This window comes from Coloeus monedula (assembly GCF_965178545.1).
Source record: "Coloeus monedula genome assembly, chromosome: 1".
Taxonomy (NCBI): Eukaryota; Metazoa; Chordata; class Aves; order Passeriformes; family Corvidae; genus Coloeus; species Coloeus monedula.
In genome coordinates, this window is record NC_138781.1 from 127,305,667 (window position 1) to 127,325,663 (window position 19,997).

Below are 19,997 nucleotides of genomic sequence, written 5' to 3' on the forward strand. Positions count from 1 at the left end.
TTCTTGTTATACTTACCCAGGTACATCCAATACTGAATAAAAAGTTCAGAAGGATTTACATTTCAGAAATCATTCAGGAAGACCTAAGCCATACTATATTGCATGCTACAGTTACTAATGTAAGGAAACTTGCCTTCTGAATGAAATAACAATTTATACCAATATCCAAATGGTAAGCCTTTATGTTCACTTTCAAAGAGAGTTGCACAGAAATGAGTTTAAAAACCCTCAACATTACAAAGTAGCCGATGGGCAACATATAGAAGTAGATTATTTATTTAATTGAGTGTAACAATAATCCAGAGAAGCTTTTAGGGAAAAGAATTACAGGCTTTCCTATACAGCATTTCCCAATAGTACCCAAGATACCAGGAAGGCATAAGTAGTGCTTACGTATGATTTAGTCTATTCCTACTGATTAAAGAAAGGAAGCTAACAGAAGAAATTTTCAGAATTACAAAACACATAGCAAACTACTGCATTCAGTCTATTTTCCACCTGCAAGGCTTCAAAATCTTGTCAGGCACAGTATGAAATCTACTTTGCTCAGTTTATTATGGTTTCTGGAAAAACTATTGCAAAGACAAAAAGAAACCTATTACCCCAGTTCATGGAGAGGGTACCCTTTCTCCTTTCCTTAATAGAGCACATCTCAACAAACTGCTACTGGTTTGCATACAGGAAGGACCTTGATCCTTCAGTTGCATCATGACCATAGTTGCATTGCACTTGCCCTTTCCCAGTTTCGTAACATAAGAATTATAGATTGGTGCAATTACTGATGTCCTCTTAAAACCAAAACAACAAAAAAAAACCAGAACACAAAAAAACACCACAAAAAAAACCAAACCCCCACCCAAAATCCCAAAAACACAGAATCCCAAAACATCATGCTACCAGCCACTGATTTTTAGAGACTCTTCTGGATGCTATCAAACATAAAACTTCAAGAACTGGTTGTTTTCCCTCCCACCCTACTTTGTGAGCATAGCCTATCTCCATGTGGTATCCTCATTCTATTGGTCAACACAATTTGAAGGACATTCTGAAAAATCAGTTCCAGTACAGGACTGTCTGGATTATTATTATTTAAGGAACATGAAGCCAACTGTTACTCCAGCACAATGCTTAAGACAGTAGTTTCTGCTTGGGGCAGATGACAACACACAGATACCTAAGAGATTAAAAGAGTTATATTCCAAGACCAAGTGTGAGACAGAAGATACCGGTGCAAGATGATGCCCCCAATTTCTCCCCTCACCTCAAACCCCACACATTTAAAACCTTATGCAAATCAAGACTTTAGGCTTGATATACTCTAAGTCATCTGGAGATTCAACAAGTTCTCTTCATCATTTGTTTAGTTACATATATATCCTATACTGCATTTTCCAGAGTTCTGATCTTCAATAAATTGTCTACACCAAGTAGATAAAGATGTACTTTATTCTGTGCGTGTGAAACATAGCTAACAATGTTTTCTGCAGACATATGGACAGTTTAGAGAATGAGACTCAGGAGCTATTCATACTTTATCACCAGTCAGAGTAACAGCTGTCACACATTCTTCATTGACCGAGCACAAATAAATACAGATCAAAAGCACCAAGTTTCATCCATTCCTTGAACAAGGGCCTTCAGAGGAAGGGATGAGATGATGACCAGTGTGGTTTTGTCTTGAAAACCTCCTACCAGAGTGCAAGAGTCCTGTTCTTGAAGTATACAATAGACAAATGAGATCTCTCAGACTTGGGACATAAGTGTTTTCTGTGTTAGATGACTGTAAACACATCTGGCTTTTTATCTAATCTCAAGAACAATTGATTTTTAACATTATTGCCTTCCTTCTGGAAAATACCTGGCATTTTCTGAACAGTTTCACTGCATCTGTAACTATATTTAAGGTTTGACAACACTGATCTGATAAAAAGTTAACTGAAAATATCCTCACAGAACATTGACTACAGACTTGATACTTAAAAAAAACAAAACAAAATAACTCCAGAACAGAACACAAAAAGCCAACCTGTTCCTGAGCACTAAAATTCAAGGCATCTAAATGGACAGGTAACAGATCACTTGAAGGTTCTGAACAACTTCAGATTTCTTTTACTAGAAAAGAGTCAAAAAAGGTAGAAGAGTCCCCTGCCATAGACTGTTATAAACAGTCCACACCTCCAGCTCTCAGACTTTTCATAGCACATAACTCAGCTTCTGCATAACACAAGGTTGCTAATACATTAAATTATGCAGAAAATTCTAAAGATACAAATAATATTTTAGCCCCCACCTTCCAAACTCCAGCTACACAATGCTTTCCATTTCCTGCACTAGCTCTGAAACTATTGATTATGCATCAAGTTGATCGAATTTGCTAATTGAGAAGACAGATTTTCACTTTTTGTTAAGTCAGTTTCCTACTGGTTTACCACGATAAATCATCTCAGTGTAGACTCAAGAATAAAGTTAGATGCAAGATAGGAATGTAAATCATTAGACTGGAAAGGAAGGAGTACAAATTCCTCCTTCTCTGGTAATAGCAGGAACCATGCTTGATTTTATCTTTAAGGGTTAAATGCCCTGGAGAACTGCATTAGCAGCATCCAGATAATATTGCAGTCCTGGGAAGAGAAAGGGCCCAGAATGTTCATCGGAACAGATTTAACCTGGACCTACTTGGCACAAACCACTTCAAAGGGCTTGAAGAAAACAGGTTCCCAGTTGATGAAGGCAAGACAGAAGTTTTAAGGTCTTATCGTGGAGATTTTAAATAACAAAAAACAGGCCAGCATGAGGGAAGAACTGAGGTCAGTGTTACAGGATTTCAGATTGTAACATCTTTCTTTGAGGCCATCATTATGGTTTTCAATTCTTCACTGGATTCCTATTCAGAAGAGTCTCTTGCAAGCAGCCCCTTCAACAGCAGAGGTCAAGAGAAAAATGTCACTTAAATGACTAAGTTACACTGCACAAAGCATGTATGTAAAGTAGAGGGAGTTAAATACAATCTAACCTACTCCTACTGACTCACACATTAAAGCTCCTATGAAGTATTATATTAGAGACTATGGACACAGGCTTATAAATCCAATCTCTGCATTGATATACACTGCACAGTCAATTGATTCTGCATTTCATTTTTGGTTTTTAAATACAAAATAATTATCTGAATGAAACCTACAAGCTTTTCCTACATATTTCAGGATAGAAATTACTTTGGAACTACAATGGTACTGAAATGCTCTTACTGTGTAATTTTTAAAAATTCACTTTAAGTAGCTCCAGAGAGAATTTGCTACATTGCATCAGCTGATCAAAACTCCCATGACACTATTTTAAAAAGTACATAAAATCTGCAGGAAAAAGAAATGGCAAGGAACAGATTTTCCCGCACTGCTATTATCAGTAAAATGAAATAAAAACAGTTTAAGTATCTTCAAATTTGTATTTCTGAACTATATATTATAGTAAAAGGTGGCTCATGATATTTCTACTCTTTCAATTTTATAAAGGTATTTTAAGGCCTGGAGGTTTGAAAATTTATTATTAGTCCTAGAAACAACAGGCCAACAAGTACATGGCACACAAACCAAATCCAAAGTCTCTCTTCCCATGCTGCTGTGTGACTGCAGCTGAAGATAGAATATCACTGAGACAGCTTAATTCCTCTTATTCAGTTCAACACCCAACTATTCAGGTACCGCTGTGTATTAGAGTGGATTGGTTTATTAGATTGGATTGGGTGATATTGATTAAAAGCAACTGGTTTCAAAAGAAACTTCATTCAAACCTGTTCTTTAGAATGATCAGGATTTGTGAGCATGCAAACACAACATAATGCTCAATTGCTCTACCAGAGGAGGCAAAAACCATACTGGCTTCCTCCAAACCTTGGAATTCTATAGCTGCACTTTTCCAAATCTTTTAATTTAATTAGGGCTTAATTAGGACTTTCCCCCCTTTCTTTTTAAAACATCATTAATTACTGACCTGGAAACTTTATGGTCTCCTTAAATCATACCTTTAAATATAGTTCACATCTTAGGCTTTTGTCAGACTTTCAAAAAAAAAGTAGCAAATAAAAAATAAACATTCAGAATAGTCCTCACAACACAAAATATATGAATTTTAAAAACTTAATTTTTCATAAAAATACATGTTTCAGGTATGCAGTGCCTTGCCTTTCACAAAGCAGCAGACATCACCTCTTGAACCAAAAAAAATGTACAAAACTGAAAGCAATTATTGGTATGAGGCAGAGATTTAATTAAACAGTCCTGATACATGCTGGCAAAATAATAGAAAACTCTTTTCCCACCACTGCAGGCAAACAAGAATCCTGCATCTGAAACTTCTCATTAAGTATTTTAAGTGCTTGTCAAATGGCAAAAAAAAACATGATTAAGAAGTATTTGATCATCTGTGAGAAATGAAAGCATTACATCTTAGTGATTTTTATTTTTTAAATCAGCTATTTCCTCCAGCTGTTACAACAGATACCCTCTGGAGAAAGAGGAAACACCTTGCTGTTACGCAAATTCCTCTCCAATATGCATCACAACACTTTAGAATTACTGGCAGCTTTGTCTCAAGAGTGGCTGAATGTAAGGAACTGTGCTTCTGCACTCCACCATGAAAAGGTCCACACGTATTTCCATTCAAGGGTAGCAATCTATTTTAAAACAAGAATTTATTGTGTTATAGTATAAAGACACTAAACACAAAACAAAGTGTTTAACAACATGAATATTGACACAAAATAAAAGCAAGATAGTTTCAAGCCAATTCTGTAACCATTCCATGTGATAAATTCCAAGTGAAAGAAAGTTACATACACAGGGTCACCCTAGGGAAAGGATGGCACCACCTTCATCTAATTCAAGCCCTTTTTCAGGACATCATAGCACTGTCAGAATAGTTGCATTATTTTGAGGGCTTGAGTGGTATATAAGCTTTGTCTTGGCCCTCTCTATATAGGTGAACTTACCCACAGATCTACAAGAGAACCAATGAGGCATTTCTACTGTAAACTAAAAGACCTGAGGTACATTCTCTTCTAATCTACCTTGCATTTTCTTGATCTAAGTATATTATAGGTCATGGGAGTTTATTAAACAGCAGCATAAAATTTGGTTATTTAACTTCACTACAGTCCATGTGATAGCACAGGTCAATAAATGTATAATGCTTTGCACTACAACACCCAACTTCAACAAAATACATATGGTACATCCTAAAGCTTCTCTGAAACCATGTATTATAGTTTCAGAAGCCACTATATGAAAAGATAACTGAATCTGAGATGTACTTAAGCCATTTCTTCAGACATTACCTGGTCACATTAAGGTCTCTTTCCTGTGGACTATTTTGATAGGATCCATTATGTGAACCATTCATACATTAACTTCTCAATTGTTTCAACTAATATAGAGCAATTAACAAGACTATACAGATTAAGTATCAGATCACTGCTCTTTCATATGAACCATTTCCAAAAATAACCGGTTTGATGAACTCACAACAGTAAGATTTTGCTAAACGAAAAGTTTAGAGCATAAGTATCTCTTTTGTTTAAAATGACTTTTTTTTTGTCTCTTAAAAGAAAATGAATTCTATGTTTCAAAGGCTCATTGTGAAAATATATACACTCATCAAATTCATATCCAAAGCTAGATTTAACCATTGAGTTTTAAAGGCCAAGAGATATTTTCAGTACAGTAGAAAAAAACAAGCAGTTCCTGAAGTATATTGTAGCCTCACTTCACTGCCAGTATCTACAGTTCTGATGCTGTACAAAATACTTCTCTGAAGCAAATCCATCTAAACTCTATCCACCCTGAGTTAAGCATCTATACTTTTTTTTTAACGTTTTAAACAATAGGTAACAGAGAAGTATGTACAAGGCTATAAAACATCAGTTATCATACAGCAGATTAAAAAAAAAGAAATCAGTCTTTTCAGCCAATTTTCTGTTTGTTATTGTAGTTGCTCATTCTCGATTGGGTTTAGGGATTTTTTTTTTGCTTTTGTTTGTTTTTACATCAAGCTGTTACTTGATTTAGACATTCATGCATTAATTGCTTGAATTTTTTTTTTGAGTGCAACAATAAGGCAACAGTAAAAAAAAATTATAGAAATTTTGCATATGTGTAAAGGTATTAAGTTTATAAAAGTGCTTCCTAAAAAGACAACCTAATTGCAGTATAAAATATTACAGAGTGCTGAGAACAACTATCATTTCAATAAATGTTGCTCCACAGAAAAATGTCTGATTTTAGGCTTTTCCCCCGTTTTTTTGGTGAAGAAAAGCCTGGAAAAATTGGCATGGCTACGTGGGACAAGCAAGTTAAGAAAATATACTTTAGTCTAAACTTAAATAAGAAGGTCCACACTTTTTTGTGAAAACTTTAAGCCTCTGTCAAAAATGTATTTTTTTTCTTTTTATAATACAGGATTAAAAGACAAGATGATGCTTACAAGATAAAGAAATAATTTACACGAAAATATCTTCTGACAAAGCTTTTCAATCAAAATATTGTTTTGTAACATTCAAACATGACATACAACACAAAAGAAACAGTGAATGCAAACAAAAAAATGTTATATGGATTGCTTTTGAACATATAAATAAATGAAATATTGGTGTAGGCAGTAGGGCTCATGCTGATGGCTAGCAGGAAATAACAGTGTGCAATCTATTTGGAAAAAGCTCTAAAGTACAAATTACAAGCCCAATTACGGACTGCAGCAAGTTCAGTTGTATCACTGCCATCCTCTATCTCCAAAATAAATTCTTGTTTAAATCACTCATACCCTAAATTACTCATACCTTTGCTTCAGAGATATGAATAACTATATACAAAAAGTAGTTTTATTTCACCATAGGGATAACATTGTACCTCTCTGCCAATGTCACTTGAAAAACTGCCCATGTCAAAACAATTTGACAGCAGATAAACAATTTAATAAATATGTAATGATCTTATTACAGTCCTTCAGCTAGGCATGTTAACTCATGCTGCTAGTTTTGTGGTCACAGTGCATAGAATCCAAATATAAAAGAATGGGCTGGATTTAAGGTAATTGTCAATCCCTTGCTTATAATCCAAATATAGCCAAAACGTTCATAAACTCTGTCATGCGTCAATCTTTTTTTGTGGCAGGAGCAAAACCTTTCCCTGGTACAACGTCCATTGCCGGCAATGGATGCACCAAAACCGCCAAGGAGCTCAGTGTTATTGCACAATATATGAAGACCTGGAATTCTTCCAAAGCTTAAAATAAAAATAATGGAATTATTCTGACATTTCTGGACACCTGCATTAATACTGTATGACTAATAAAAGCATGTCAGTTGCATGGACTGAACCAGCGATCAACATGCGCCCAGAATGCACACTAGTAAAAATGCAGTCAAAGGAAGTAGTCTTCATTGCCTATAGGTCACTTCCAGTCAAAGGTTAAAGTTCAAAGACTGAATGATCAAAGTGCTCATTTTCTCAGTAGGACTATCTTCTGCTACGAGGATCACCAAATGGTGGCATCAACATGTGTCATCTTTAAAATAAAAGAAGAGCATTTATGGAAAACATATTAACATTCTAATTCCAAATTAGCAAGGTGCTATAGGCAGAAATAATTCCTAGCATAGACAGTAACATGCAGAGGAAATATCCTGATTGAATAATTCTGGGGTTTTGTTCAATAATGACTCAGGGAGAAAAGAGAGTATCAAAAATTAAACTTCCAAAATACACATACACCCCCAAAGATACTAGTATTAGTAACTACTCCATTAAAACAACAGTAATTTCCATGCTTGATATTTAGAAAGCCAGGAAAATGAAAAATCAAATATGCTTAGCATTTTGCACCCTTGAAGGACAGCAGGTCCACAACAGTTATCGAATTAAAACATCCTTTTATAAGGAATATATAGGGGTAAGACCTGGCAGAGTGGGCTGCTTCTGATGCATTCTCAACCCTTTATACATTTATATGTGTATATATATATGTATATGCATATATTTATATTCATCTATTTCTCAAGATTCAACACAAATCTATAGGTGACAGAATTATGCAAAAATAATAGGTTACTACTATAATTCTAAAATCTTAAACCTGAAAGCAAATTACATATACTAAATTTTAGATACTGTGATTGGACAGAGCATACGACAAAGATGCATGTTCTATGTCTATCTTTTGTGCATTATGCTCCATATTAATGCTTTTTCTTTTAAACGTTCTCCTTCACACATCAACCTGCAGTATATTTGCACCTGCTGGCAGTAAACATTGAGTTGTTAACAGAAAGCAAATTTACTGTCTGCTTATTTTTACAGGACTTGTAACCTCCCACACCTAAAAAATGTTGTCTCATAAACATTCTACATCCTCATGGGAAAACACTGTATCAATGCTATTACTTGTAAAAAAACTCTCCAATTTTATAGTAGGCTACTGTACAGATAAAAATAATGGACAAGGACGCAAGAGAAGGAGAGAGAAGGGATATTTAAATGGTGTACTAAAATTTAGCCAAGTATCAGAGAAAACACTTTCTTACTTTAGAAATAAAAAATAAAGCAAACCAACCTCCAAATCCAAAAGCAACAAGGAAGTGCTGGTTGAAAACAAATACCATTGCCTTTCCCCTTCTCCCCACGTGTCACCCCCTCTCCCCCCAAAAAAAGAAATCTACCTCCTGAGAACAACAAAGGAAGACAACAGCTTTAGGAAACAAATTTCAGTCTGGATGCCCATGTAAACTGTATCTGGAGGATCCTCCTCTGTCTTTAACACAACATGAGCAACTCTCATCTTGAAATTCAGCAGGAAAGTAAATGCACAGTTGAAACAGACATTGGATAAGGCAGACAATCTAGAAATATTTTCAGTTATCAAAGATCAGGAGCTTTAAAACAGGGCTTGTGAGGACATCATTTTGTAGTAAAGAAACCTCCATTAACTCTGCTTGTGGAATAAACTGCTGTGTTGGGGCAGGGATGCAGGGATTATATGAGAGATTAAAAACTCTGTATTAAGTTAAATGCAGACACATATCAGAATATGTCTCAAAGTGCCACTTTATCAATCTGTGCTCATATGGGTTTGCTTTACATCAGCTCCCAGCCATGGACTATTTTGCTCCCAGGCAAATAAATTCCAGGCACATACCGGAAAAAGATATTTTCCTTCAAATGCATGTATTATTACATATGACAGACTTCTTCCTATGTCTTCAAAATACAGAGCTCCAGTGTCACATTAAAGCTAAATCAGTCCGATGGGCAGCTGGCAGCAGAAGTGGCAGAACCACTCTGCATCTCCCTCCACAGGTTGTCATATTAGCACTGGCATTTAATTTCACACAGTAGTTACCCTTGGACAGCTGGTTTTCTTTCCTGGGTGGGATTGTTTTTTCTTTCCTGGGTGGGATTGTTTTTTCTTCCCTCATTTACCCAGCCAAAAGTGGTTCAACCACAAGATTAGATATTTGACACTTCAGCTGAAGCATGAGCAGAAAATAAACATAACAGAAGCATTTTTTCCACACTTCCTTTTACTGTAATGTACCATTTCTTTAAACCTGTTTAGAAAACACTGACAATTTAAAAATCATGCCTTGGCAATCTTGTTCTGCATCCACAGAGGAGAAACAAAATTAACTGAGAAAAGAAGGAAATGACACGCACACAAAACTGGAAAGGGAAAACACTCTATCGTTTATGCAATTTTTGTCCAGTGCACATAAGGTATGTTTTATTTTTTAATGTAAGAATTTAAAGCAGTGGGGAGCCCAATGAACTTTAAATCAAGAAGCAAGACAGTATGAGTTATTTAAATGAACTTTCTTTCTCTTGCCTCAGGTTGGTTTCTTGGTTGCTCTGAATTTGAGGAGGGGTAAGGTTTTCTGACTTCCAGAAAAAAACCCCTTGCACAGTTACGTCATAGTAACTAAAATACTCATTCAGCGAACCGTAAGCACCTTGATGGTTTTGAGTCATAATACAGCAACCTTCAAAATCAGTAACTCAGATTTCTTTTCATACTAAGTTGCTGTTTTGCCTGTTTAACACAAATTGTATTTCATGAATAAGAAATAAAAGTAGTATCTGCAGACTGTTCTCCATTTAGATTTCTGTTCTAAATCAAAATGAGACTAGTGCAAATTAAAACTAGACAGAACATATTTTAATCACAAGATAAAGCCAATAAATTGAACTTTACCTGTTTATCTTTAAAAACAATTAGCAAATGAAAATAGGAAGTTAACAAAAACTCTCCCAAAACTGCCATTTAAGAGAAACCAAAACTAGAAATGGAGAACCACCAAACACATTACAAGAGCATGAAAACAGAGAGAGAAGAGAAGGTGACTGCTGAATAATCTGGTGAGGATGAAAAATCCATCCTTGTATGCAATTGGAGTCAATTTTAAAAGCAACCATGTGATGGTCCCAAGTTTCTTAAATACATCTTAATCTTGTGACATACAGCACTTTTCTTACTGTACCTGAAGGCACCTTGTTTTGGAGATACTATTACTGTATTATGAGAAACAGAGTTTCATTCTGTTACATTACCATATGTCAGAATCCCATGGGCCTCAGCAAGTATTATGAAACTATCAAGTTTTTCTTGTTAAGCCATCCATGAGCTTTTAAGAATCTTAAGAATTTTATGGGTGAAGACTTTGGCATTTGCCTCTCCAGTCATGAACTCTCACTGCCTCAAAATACTTGCTCTTGTTTCACTTCAAGGACAGAACATATACTGAGTGGAGAAGCCATGAAAAATAGAGGATGTCTTATGGTGGAACCTTCACTGAGAGGCAGTGATGTAATCAACTCTCCTGCACTACACTAGCATACAGTATTACCTGCTCTAACATATCCCTTCCCAAAGTACTTGCGCTTCCAATAACTACTGTTTGTACAGAATTTTCCTAGGGAAAGCAAGGAAAGCAGTGCTAACGAGAAGAGAGAAACAAAGCACGGCCCATCTCTATCCCCTACTTCTCTCTTTCCTCACCAATGGAGTGGATAAGACAAGCACATATAGCCAACTGCAGCCCTGGGTAGAGGATGACAAATGCTGAGGCAGAAGGAAGAAACCACACAGTGTAAAGCAAGACAGAGAACACAAAGAAAAGAAAAAAGCACAAAAAAAAAAAGCAAAGCAAGCCTCAAACCAAAAGCAAACAAAGAAACAAATACCCCAACACAACACTAGCACTGCAGACACTAGCAATTTCAATATGTTTTTTTTTCTTCGTTAATTGTGTCCATGGAGAATCTTATTACTGTATTATTGAGTATTAGTTCTTAGTAGCCTTTAAAGTCAGTCAACTGTCCCACACTGGAAATTCTGATTAAGAGTAAGGAAATTATCAAAACATATAGCTGTTTACAAATACATAGGTATCTTTTCAACACCATGAAAGTTTTAAGTGTTAATAACCATAACAAAAAAAAATGGTTTAAAGCAAAACATAGTTTCATAATGGACTTTCCCCGATCCCAAAATTTAAACTTGTCATAGATTGATACAGTTCACAAGAACTTCATTCAAAGTCAATCCTACAATTTAAAACATGTTTACATTTCCACCAAGAATTACTCAAATGTGATGTAGAAAAAAATGTCCCAGCAGAGTATCTCAGAAACAGGATTTAAATAACTTTTTGAATTAAAAAAAAAAAATAGCTTAATGCTTTGAACACATTTATCCTACTTTCCTATATTTTAATTGTCTTCATCCTGAAAAGAAGTTAAAAATATCTGGTCCTAGTTAGATACTTACCATGATACCACCACTTTGTTTTCTTTGGATTCTTGTTACATGTTCTTACATAAAATGAGTTATCTGGAGGTCGCCTCTGCAACAGAAGAAAAGACCTACAAATAATCAAACAATCCTCATATTGTAAAACAAGAGCTATTTAATAAGCTTATGAAAGGTTACCATGTGAATGCAGTGAAAATGAGGTAACAGGCATTTTTGTCAAGAAAAGTCTCTTAAAGATCCAGGTAACAAATTCTTACTAGAGATACTCCAAGAAAAAAATTAGTAAAAAATATCAGTTTGGTGATAAATTAGGGGTGAAAAAAAAATGAAAAAAAGGGAAAAAAACCCAACGAACAAAAGAAACCAACCCACAAGGAACAGCTGTTATTCAAAAAACCCCCCAAAATTAAATTCTTTCGCAGTTTGGAATCTAATTCTGACGTATTACATCCAATTCCCATTCTAAGGCTCAGCTTAGAGTGGGTGAACAAATGAATTTAAATATCTATACCTGATCAATACTTCACATTTTAGAGTTTTCTTCATAATTGTCATCATTATACAAAACTCATAGGATAGAATACAATACAAAGCCATTTTTGGGGTGGTTTTTTGACTACATATATGACTAGGACTGATCAGGATGCAAAATAAATAGGCATGTTTGGATAGCACATATGGACAAGCTCTGAACACATCTAACTTCCACAGACATTTCTTCTGCAAAAGAAATGGTCAAAAGTGAAAGGGCAATCTCTTTACAAAAAGGTCTAAGGTATGAGTGCCACAAAAGCAGCTCAGCACCATTTACTTCCCCAAAATTAAAATTATCAAATTCACTGAAACTGTACAGATGCAAAGTCTTAGAAACATCTGCACTGAAGACATTTCACAAGTCATTCCGCACTGCCTTTAGAGGAAGGATAATTTTACAAAGAATAGTCCTAAAGCATGATTGAACTTCACAGTTAGTGCAGCTGGAAGGGTTCCATCCCCTACTTTTTTCCAATCATGATATATAAGCAGGTTACCATGAAAACAGTGGCAAAGTACATACTGCCCTGTTTATTTTGCAGTTCTAGCTTAGTATTTTCTCAGTAATAGAAATGTAGATAGAGTAGTTTTGCCTATTTTAGAATTTGAGAAATGAAAATTTCACTTTGTAAAGTAGAAAATTACTAACTTTTACTTATTCTACTTCAACAGTGCTTAAAAAGCCCATACCTTTTCTTTGCAGCTGGAAAGCATGCTAATAATGCTAAGACAAACAGATTGCACTGAGAGGGCTGGAGACCAGTCTTCTGTTAGAATGGATAAACAGATATGACCATTGCTATAAACATGAGGATGAACAGGGATATTGTCTCCAGTAAACATGACCTAAAAAAAAGAACAAAAATAACTAATTTATAGTCCACGTTTTAAATAAAACTGTATTGGATGGGGAAAAAAAATACAATCTTATTTAAGAAGCAGGTCTGCCATTTTTGCTTACACTAAGTAACACTTTACCACGTTGGGTTAATTCACTTTTGGAAACTATTAAGTGAAATGTAAAATAAACAATGGAAGCCTAAATAACTAGTGAGGTTTGGAGTTAAATAAATGGTTAAATATAGGGGATTTTCTATTAATATTTATACAGCATAGAAAAATGCAAAGGTAACAATGTAAAGACAGTTCAGTATCTTGCAGCCTCAGTCTTCCATGTCCTAAGGAATACAGTTGTCTAGCCAAAACACTGGATTTTAATCATTTTATAAGCCACAATACACCAAGAAGCACAAGATTCACAAATGAGTATTTCTATAATCCTGGACATAACAGAAATTAAATTCTGGACAACTCATCCAGGTTCCAGCATGAAGAAAAAAATTAAAATGCATCAATCTTATTAACTATAAATAAAGGACTTGTGAAACCAAAGTAAGGTACCAAATAGGAAATAGTTTTAAAACATTACTCAAATGGAAAAACTTTTGACATAGGTGAATATGGAAGAAAAGCATTTAGAACCTTAACTCCTCTCTATTAAAAGATACTATCACCGTCGAAAAAAGGCCAGAAAAGCAATTTTGACAACTACTGCTCTTACATCAAGTTTTTGTCAAACATATCATTGGTTCAGGACCAATGGAAAGAGAGTAGAAGTGAAATCTTCATATCAGTATTATACTCCTGAAGTCCTTTTCCAACTCCTTTTATGCAATAAAACCATAAATCTCTACCACTCATAACTATAATAGCCAGCAGTTTCTTAAGTGTTTCTTAAGCTACATAGGTATGCATATAAATATGTAAACATGTACACAACACACCCACCTCATCACTGATGACAAGAAGCAACACCATCATATAGGAAGCTGAAATTAGAGAGCTTAATTCATCTGCAAAATGGCAGACAGGTTTCTAAGGCATAAGAGAAACTGGATGCAGAATGATCTTTCATAGGTCTTTAAACTGGTATTGCTGAAGCATTGAAGGGTTTACCTTCATAATCCTGTAATGTATTTCACTTGTAACTAATATCCTATTTTTACATGAAAACCTGAACTAGACAGACTAGGGAAGTAAAAGCATGCACACTATGACAGACAACACATATCTCAAGGCAGGAAACAACCACGTGATTAAAGCAGCAGAAGTGAAAACTGTCAATTTGCAGTAAATAGATTGGCAGGAGACGTAATTATGACCAAGAAGTTTGTAGTACAGGATGACCCTACTGCACAGCAATGTTTGAAAAACTGAAATTCTAGCCATCTAAAACAATCAAGTATCCAGTACATAAATTTTCAATTGTTTTCTGTGATAAAAATCAGTGTAGATGAGTGGATCCAATTTGTTTCTTAACAATAAATTGCACAGAGCCACACATAGGTTGGGTAATGAAGACAAACAACTTGGAACCCAATTAAACTGGCTACTCTCTTGTGGACCTAGAAGTAGTACCTTGTAAACATGATGAGGTGCAAAGTACAGGTGGCCAGTTTGTTCTTTAAAAGACTGAAAGTCAGCATCCTAGTGTTTATCATGGTACCTAAAAATATGTTAATTTTTATGGCTTAAGTGTCTCTCACAGCTCTGTGCTTCAGTTTTAACACCAATGACTGAAGTTGCAGAGATCACTTCTAGAAGTCTATGCCGAAACAGACAGGACAAGAATTAAGGCACTCTTGCTTTTCTCCTTCCTTTTTCAGAAAAGCATGGGTGACAGCTGACCACTACTCTTATCAGCCATATTTTGAAACATTTCCCTCAGGTAATGGAGGAGTGGATGTAAACAGCACATTCTGCAGTCTCTAAGTGCTGCTGTCCCTTCAGCTCTCTAGGTTGTCCTGAAACCAACACAGTACCTCATAGCTAAGTTTTAACACTATTTGCAGGCCACTCAAACATGTCATATATCTATGAGACTCCCTACCAGAAGAGCACAGTATTGCTTCAGCTGTATTAACAATGGCAGCAGAGAAGATGCAAGAGTCTTAAAAATCAAACAGGAAAAAAAAAAATGTTGAAAGTAAGAAGGGATGAAGCAGCAGTTTGTTGTTTACTTGGCTCCTACATCACAGTAAAGAGGATCTTCCTACTTTACCCTGTGTTTCATAGGACATGAATATTAAATCAAAGAAGCCTCCAGTTTACACTACTTTCATCAGTACAAGCAGACATCAGAGCCCCATACTTCTTTGGAGAATCATTTTTAAAGAAAAGGCATCTGCACAATGTGTTTAGTACAAATTAAAGTAAGTGAAGCTCACATGTGGATCACTATGTGGATGATAAAATACTCAGCACATGTCATACAGCTGTAACCTGAGGGCACCAGTAAGAGAGAAAGAAGGTAGCAGTTACCTGAGGTGAATCAAAAGGATACCGACTACTAAACTTAAATAAAAGCTGAAATTTTTCCCCTTCATAGAGTGTTCCTGGAGCACCTTCCATGTCTACAATCCACCTAAGGAACAGGGGAAAAAGCTGTTAGCATTGTGGACTGACAAATTAATACTTCTATTCCTGGAGCACAGGACTCATCAAATCAAGTATCAATCACAGCCAGACCATCTAACTTCTCTTCTAACACTGTAACAATCACCAACGTGGGCAATACATCAAGCCTGTATTTGAAAAAAAAAAAAAAACAAAAAAACTTGGTGTTTTGCATACAGGCACTGACACAGCGATGCAAACTATAAATGTAATTATGACTTGAACCACACACAGACCTGTCAGTTCCCAAGAAATGGCTGTTAATGTGAGACAATGAAGCTGAAATAAAAAACCTGCTTGAAAACTTAACAAGTTTGGAAGGAAACAAACTAGCACACATTCTCTTTTGTGTTGTTTTACTTTTCTGTCAAGGAAAACATCAATACAGTTTATTAAAATGAAATCTGTATCCAAGGGGAAAGGGCAAAGCTCATCTTGTACTTACATCTGGAAAAAACTCAGAAATCAAATGGTATCTGGCAGATAATGGAATCAAAACTAGAAAAGTTAATAGTGTAAAACTTTAAAAGTCCCAGCAAATACAAACAAAACAAAATAAAAGGATAATTTGAATTTGTAATGAAGATAACACCTCAACATATCAGTATTCTTTTTCCTCTGCTTCTTTGTTTTCCATCACAATAACATTAAAATAACTGACAAGTGGAGTTGTTGAGGAAAAGGGTGGTGGTTTTGTATGTGGGCGTGTTATTGTTGTTTGGTTTGTGTTGTGGTTTTTTTTAATACACCTAAAATCAGATGCTTTGCATATTGTTCAACATGTATAGCAACACTCTGCTATCTAACTTTATAATTTTGGAGTTCAACTGCTGACCACTTAATACCATCCTTTGCAGCATCACTCCCATTTTTGGTTTTTCACCTTTGATTGAGTTTTACAAATCTAAACAACACGATAAGGTAAAGAGACTACAGAAATATTCGGATAAGGTTTACATCAACTCAAGAAAGGCCACTGAGATTCTGCAGAACAGCAGGGTACTCAGAAAAGTCGGTATCTCCAGCTGGCAACTCTGATGATCCTATTCCCCACCACTCCATCCTCCTGTCATATATACTCTCCCTCTCTATTTAAGCCACACACATTTTTTATTCTCCCCTCCATCACTCTTTGGGGTTTTTTTACCTGGTTCTGTTGTTTTTGTTTGTTTTGGTTTTTGGCTTTTTTGAGAAAAACTGCATGTTTAATGACCTGCTAGCTCTCACACCCTTCAAGAGGAATGCATCTTCAACACCAGCACAGTGATGGCTGTACAGTGAAGGCTGATAAAGTATGTTTCATATTTTAACTTTGTCAAGATGCCTTCAACTTAATCTATCTGCACTCCAGACCACTTCTCTTCTTATGCCTTCTGCCTTTACATTTATACATGCAGTGCACCAATATTCTTTAGATTTATTGGTTCTTGTGATCCAGAACTTCCACTTCCAAGTTTTTAAAATAGTTTACTTTACTAAGTAGAAAGTAACTTTGCCTGGACATTGCTCCTTTTATGGTCACGGAATCACTAGAACCCGTATTTCCTGTGTGCTTTACAGTTTAGCCTTCTCAAATTTCTAATCCTTGTATATTTAAAATAAAAGATTGCTCAACACTTTAAATGACCCAGTTACATCATGGGATCCAACTATTTTATTCAACATCTTCAAAACCCAAGCAAGTATTGCTACACAAATTTTTAATGCAACCAGTTCAAACTGTGAATTTGATTAATGATCTCAAAACATGCTACGTGACACCAAAAACCCTCAAAGAGAAAAAAATATCTTTTTACTTGTGACAGGAAGCTTCTAAAACAATGACAATTTCAAAGTCTAGCATGACAGTAAATAGGAAGTTTTTCTATGCAAGGTATTGAATGGTATAAAAATTGTGCAGGGCAGAAATTATAATGGGCTAGTAATCTGGAAACAGAGGTATCCTCTTCCATCTGCTCTAAACTTTGATTTAACAGTTTTTGTTGAAATAAGCGAATACTACTTGCAATATTAAATTAACCCTTTTTGCAGAAAACTGGAAACTGCTATTTCAATTTTAGTCATATTCATCTGCATGAAGTATCACAAAGGCCAGCATCATTTAAAAAGCAGTGAGTGTTTAACTCTGTATATATGAGGCTCAGAAAATCCTCATGTAACATGGTCTGAGTGCCACTACTCAAAATGCAGATGTGAAAATATCAGAATTCAGCTCCATGTTTAAGCTGAGTAATGAGTATTTTGAACCAAACCACTACATCCATCAACCAATAACACAGCCCAGAACAGACAGCCTGAGGTCATACTCTCATCGATGTTTACATGTGCTAAATTTTTAACATTTCTCTAAAATTAAATTAAGAAAATTATGAGACAAAAATGTCAACACAGTCTGAATCTTTTGAGTTTCAGTCAATTAAAAAATAGATTAATACCAAGAACAACCCCTGTCCATTTCAACACATGGAATATTTTATCATGTTTCACTTCCTGTTTCATGAATCACAGAAAAAGCCAAGGCAGGGAAAGAAGTGCCAACATGTGTACCCAGACAACTTTGCTTCTCAAGAAGGTTTCTCCACTTGCTTTAGAGAAAGATAATGGAAATTAACAGCTATGACATACATTCTATTCAAATATCACAGAACTCTAAAACAGCTACTCCATTATTTCAATAAATCTAGAAGGGTGTCAGAGGTTAGTAGGTATGAAAGACTGTTAAATTATTTTATTCTAAAACATGCAGAAGCTTTTACCAATTGACAGTTTGTTAGATAGTAAAATGCCTAATAAAAATTTAATAAATTCACTATCCTGCTGCTGAAAGTGTCCAACACATTACTGCAATATGCTCATTAAGCAGAACAATGTTTCATTGCCTGGACTAAAAGCCAAAATTCACAATGTTACTTGGAGTAAGTGGTGGAAGTGTGAAGGTGATGCCTTCTTGTTACTTAGTCTTTTCAGCATGATAGCAGAAATAAATAATATATGTACTTACTGTGTAATTGAATTTTGTACACTCTTTTCATCTAGAGTCATTCCTGGAGGTGGATCATTTTGAAATGCCAATAGTTCTTTTTGTAATCGTTTCTATAAAGAAATTGTATGGAATATTTGAAATACTAAATAAAGTTCAACAAACATGCACACTTAAGTACATTTCATCAATTTTTGAAAGCTAAAAGGAGTTTTATCTGACAATTTAAAAACAAAGTGAAATTGAAAGGTGAAAGAAAATGATGACTCCCCTCCTAAAAATTTAACTGAAAAGACACAGGCAAAATAAATTACAGGCTTTAAACTTACTTTTTGGGTAAAATGCAATGGCACTTACATTTGCAACACTGCAAAGGGAAGAGCTGTTGCATTACAAGCTACATGGAGGCATAAATGATTTTGTCACATTACAAAGATACCTATGAGAGCTCTAGCCCTAGCAGCAAACATTTCATATTTACACAACAGCATCAGATTTACAATTAAATCTACAAGACTTTAACAGCACAACTTCCTCCTCTTAGTAATCTAAGACATTTCCATTTGGCATCTGTGCAAGTCTTTGCCTTGTTCTAAGTCATCCCAGAGGACAGAACAGAAAACTAAAACAAGACTACGTGGATTGCACAACACAAACTAAAAACTTTATACTAACTGCATCTTAGAACCTACAGAACCTATACTTATTAAAGTGTTATCCCAGCAGCTCAGGTAATTCTTGCCTATTTTGACAGAGATCAACTGGTAACTGCAACCAGCTGTTTATATAAGACCTACCAGAACTGTTTCTTACAATCCATCGGGCAAGGGAAATGCAACCTCTGTGAAGTGCTGTCATTGGCACTGCTCTCAGAGTCTATTTTCTCCATATAAACAGTTACACAATACGTTTTGTCATTTCCAAGCCATCTAGATGACAAAAAGTTCAAGGCTTTCTCATTTCTACTGTCCTTCTTCCTGCCAACAATTTTAAGGTTTACCAGCTACAAGTTCACCCACACTACTGGTCAAAATGATCTCATACTCCAAAGGAATAAAAATATATGGTTTGGGGATTTAGTATTTCATTTCCATTCAATATCCAATTTTTTAAAATACAGGTTTACCACACACTCATAACTGTTTTCCAATGCTTAGTAGAACTTTAAAAAAATCCCCAAGGAAAAATAAAGTGTTGATTTGTCAACACAGGAATGATTCAGTATCTCATC

The 19,997-nt window shown here is 35.3% G+C and overlaps 1 protein-coding gene across 3 annotated transcripts in view; it reads right to left on the reverse strand.

Annotated features, from left to right (window-relative positions):
* Window positions 1-920: 920 nt before the first annotated feature.
* Window positions 921-19,997, reverse strand: part of UBE2W (ubiquitin conjugating enzyme E2 W) — a 36,209-nt gene continuing 17,132 nt past the window's right edge. Inside the window, exons 2-6 of one of the 3 annotated variants that reach the window (XM_082289186.1) lie at window positions 18,788-18,879; window positions 15,652-15,754; window positions 13,021-13,176; window positions 11,812-11,887; window positions 921-4,672 (exon numbers count right to left, since the gene is read on the reverse strand). In XM_082289186.1, the coding sequence (XP_082145312.1) occupies window positions 4,659-4,672; window positions 11,812-11,887; window positions 13,021-13,176; window positions 15,652-15,754; window positions 18,788-18,879 (441 nt within the window). In that variant the 3' untranslated portion in view covers window positions 921-4,658. Of the gene's footprint in view, window positions 7,558-11,811; window positions 11,907-13,020; window positions 13,177-15,651; window positions 15,755-18,787; window positions 18,880-19,997 lie in introns of those variants that run through there. The other 2 variants (XM_082289185.1, XM_082289187.1) reach the window with 2 other exon arrangements.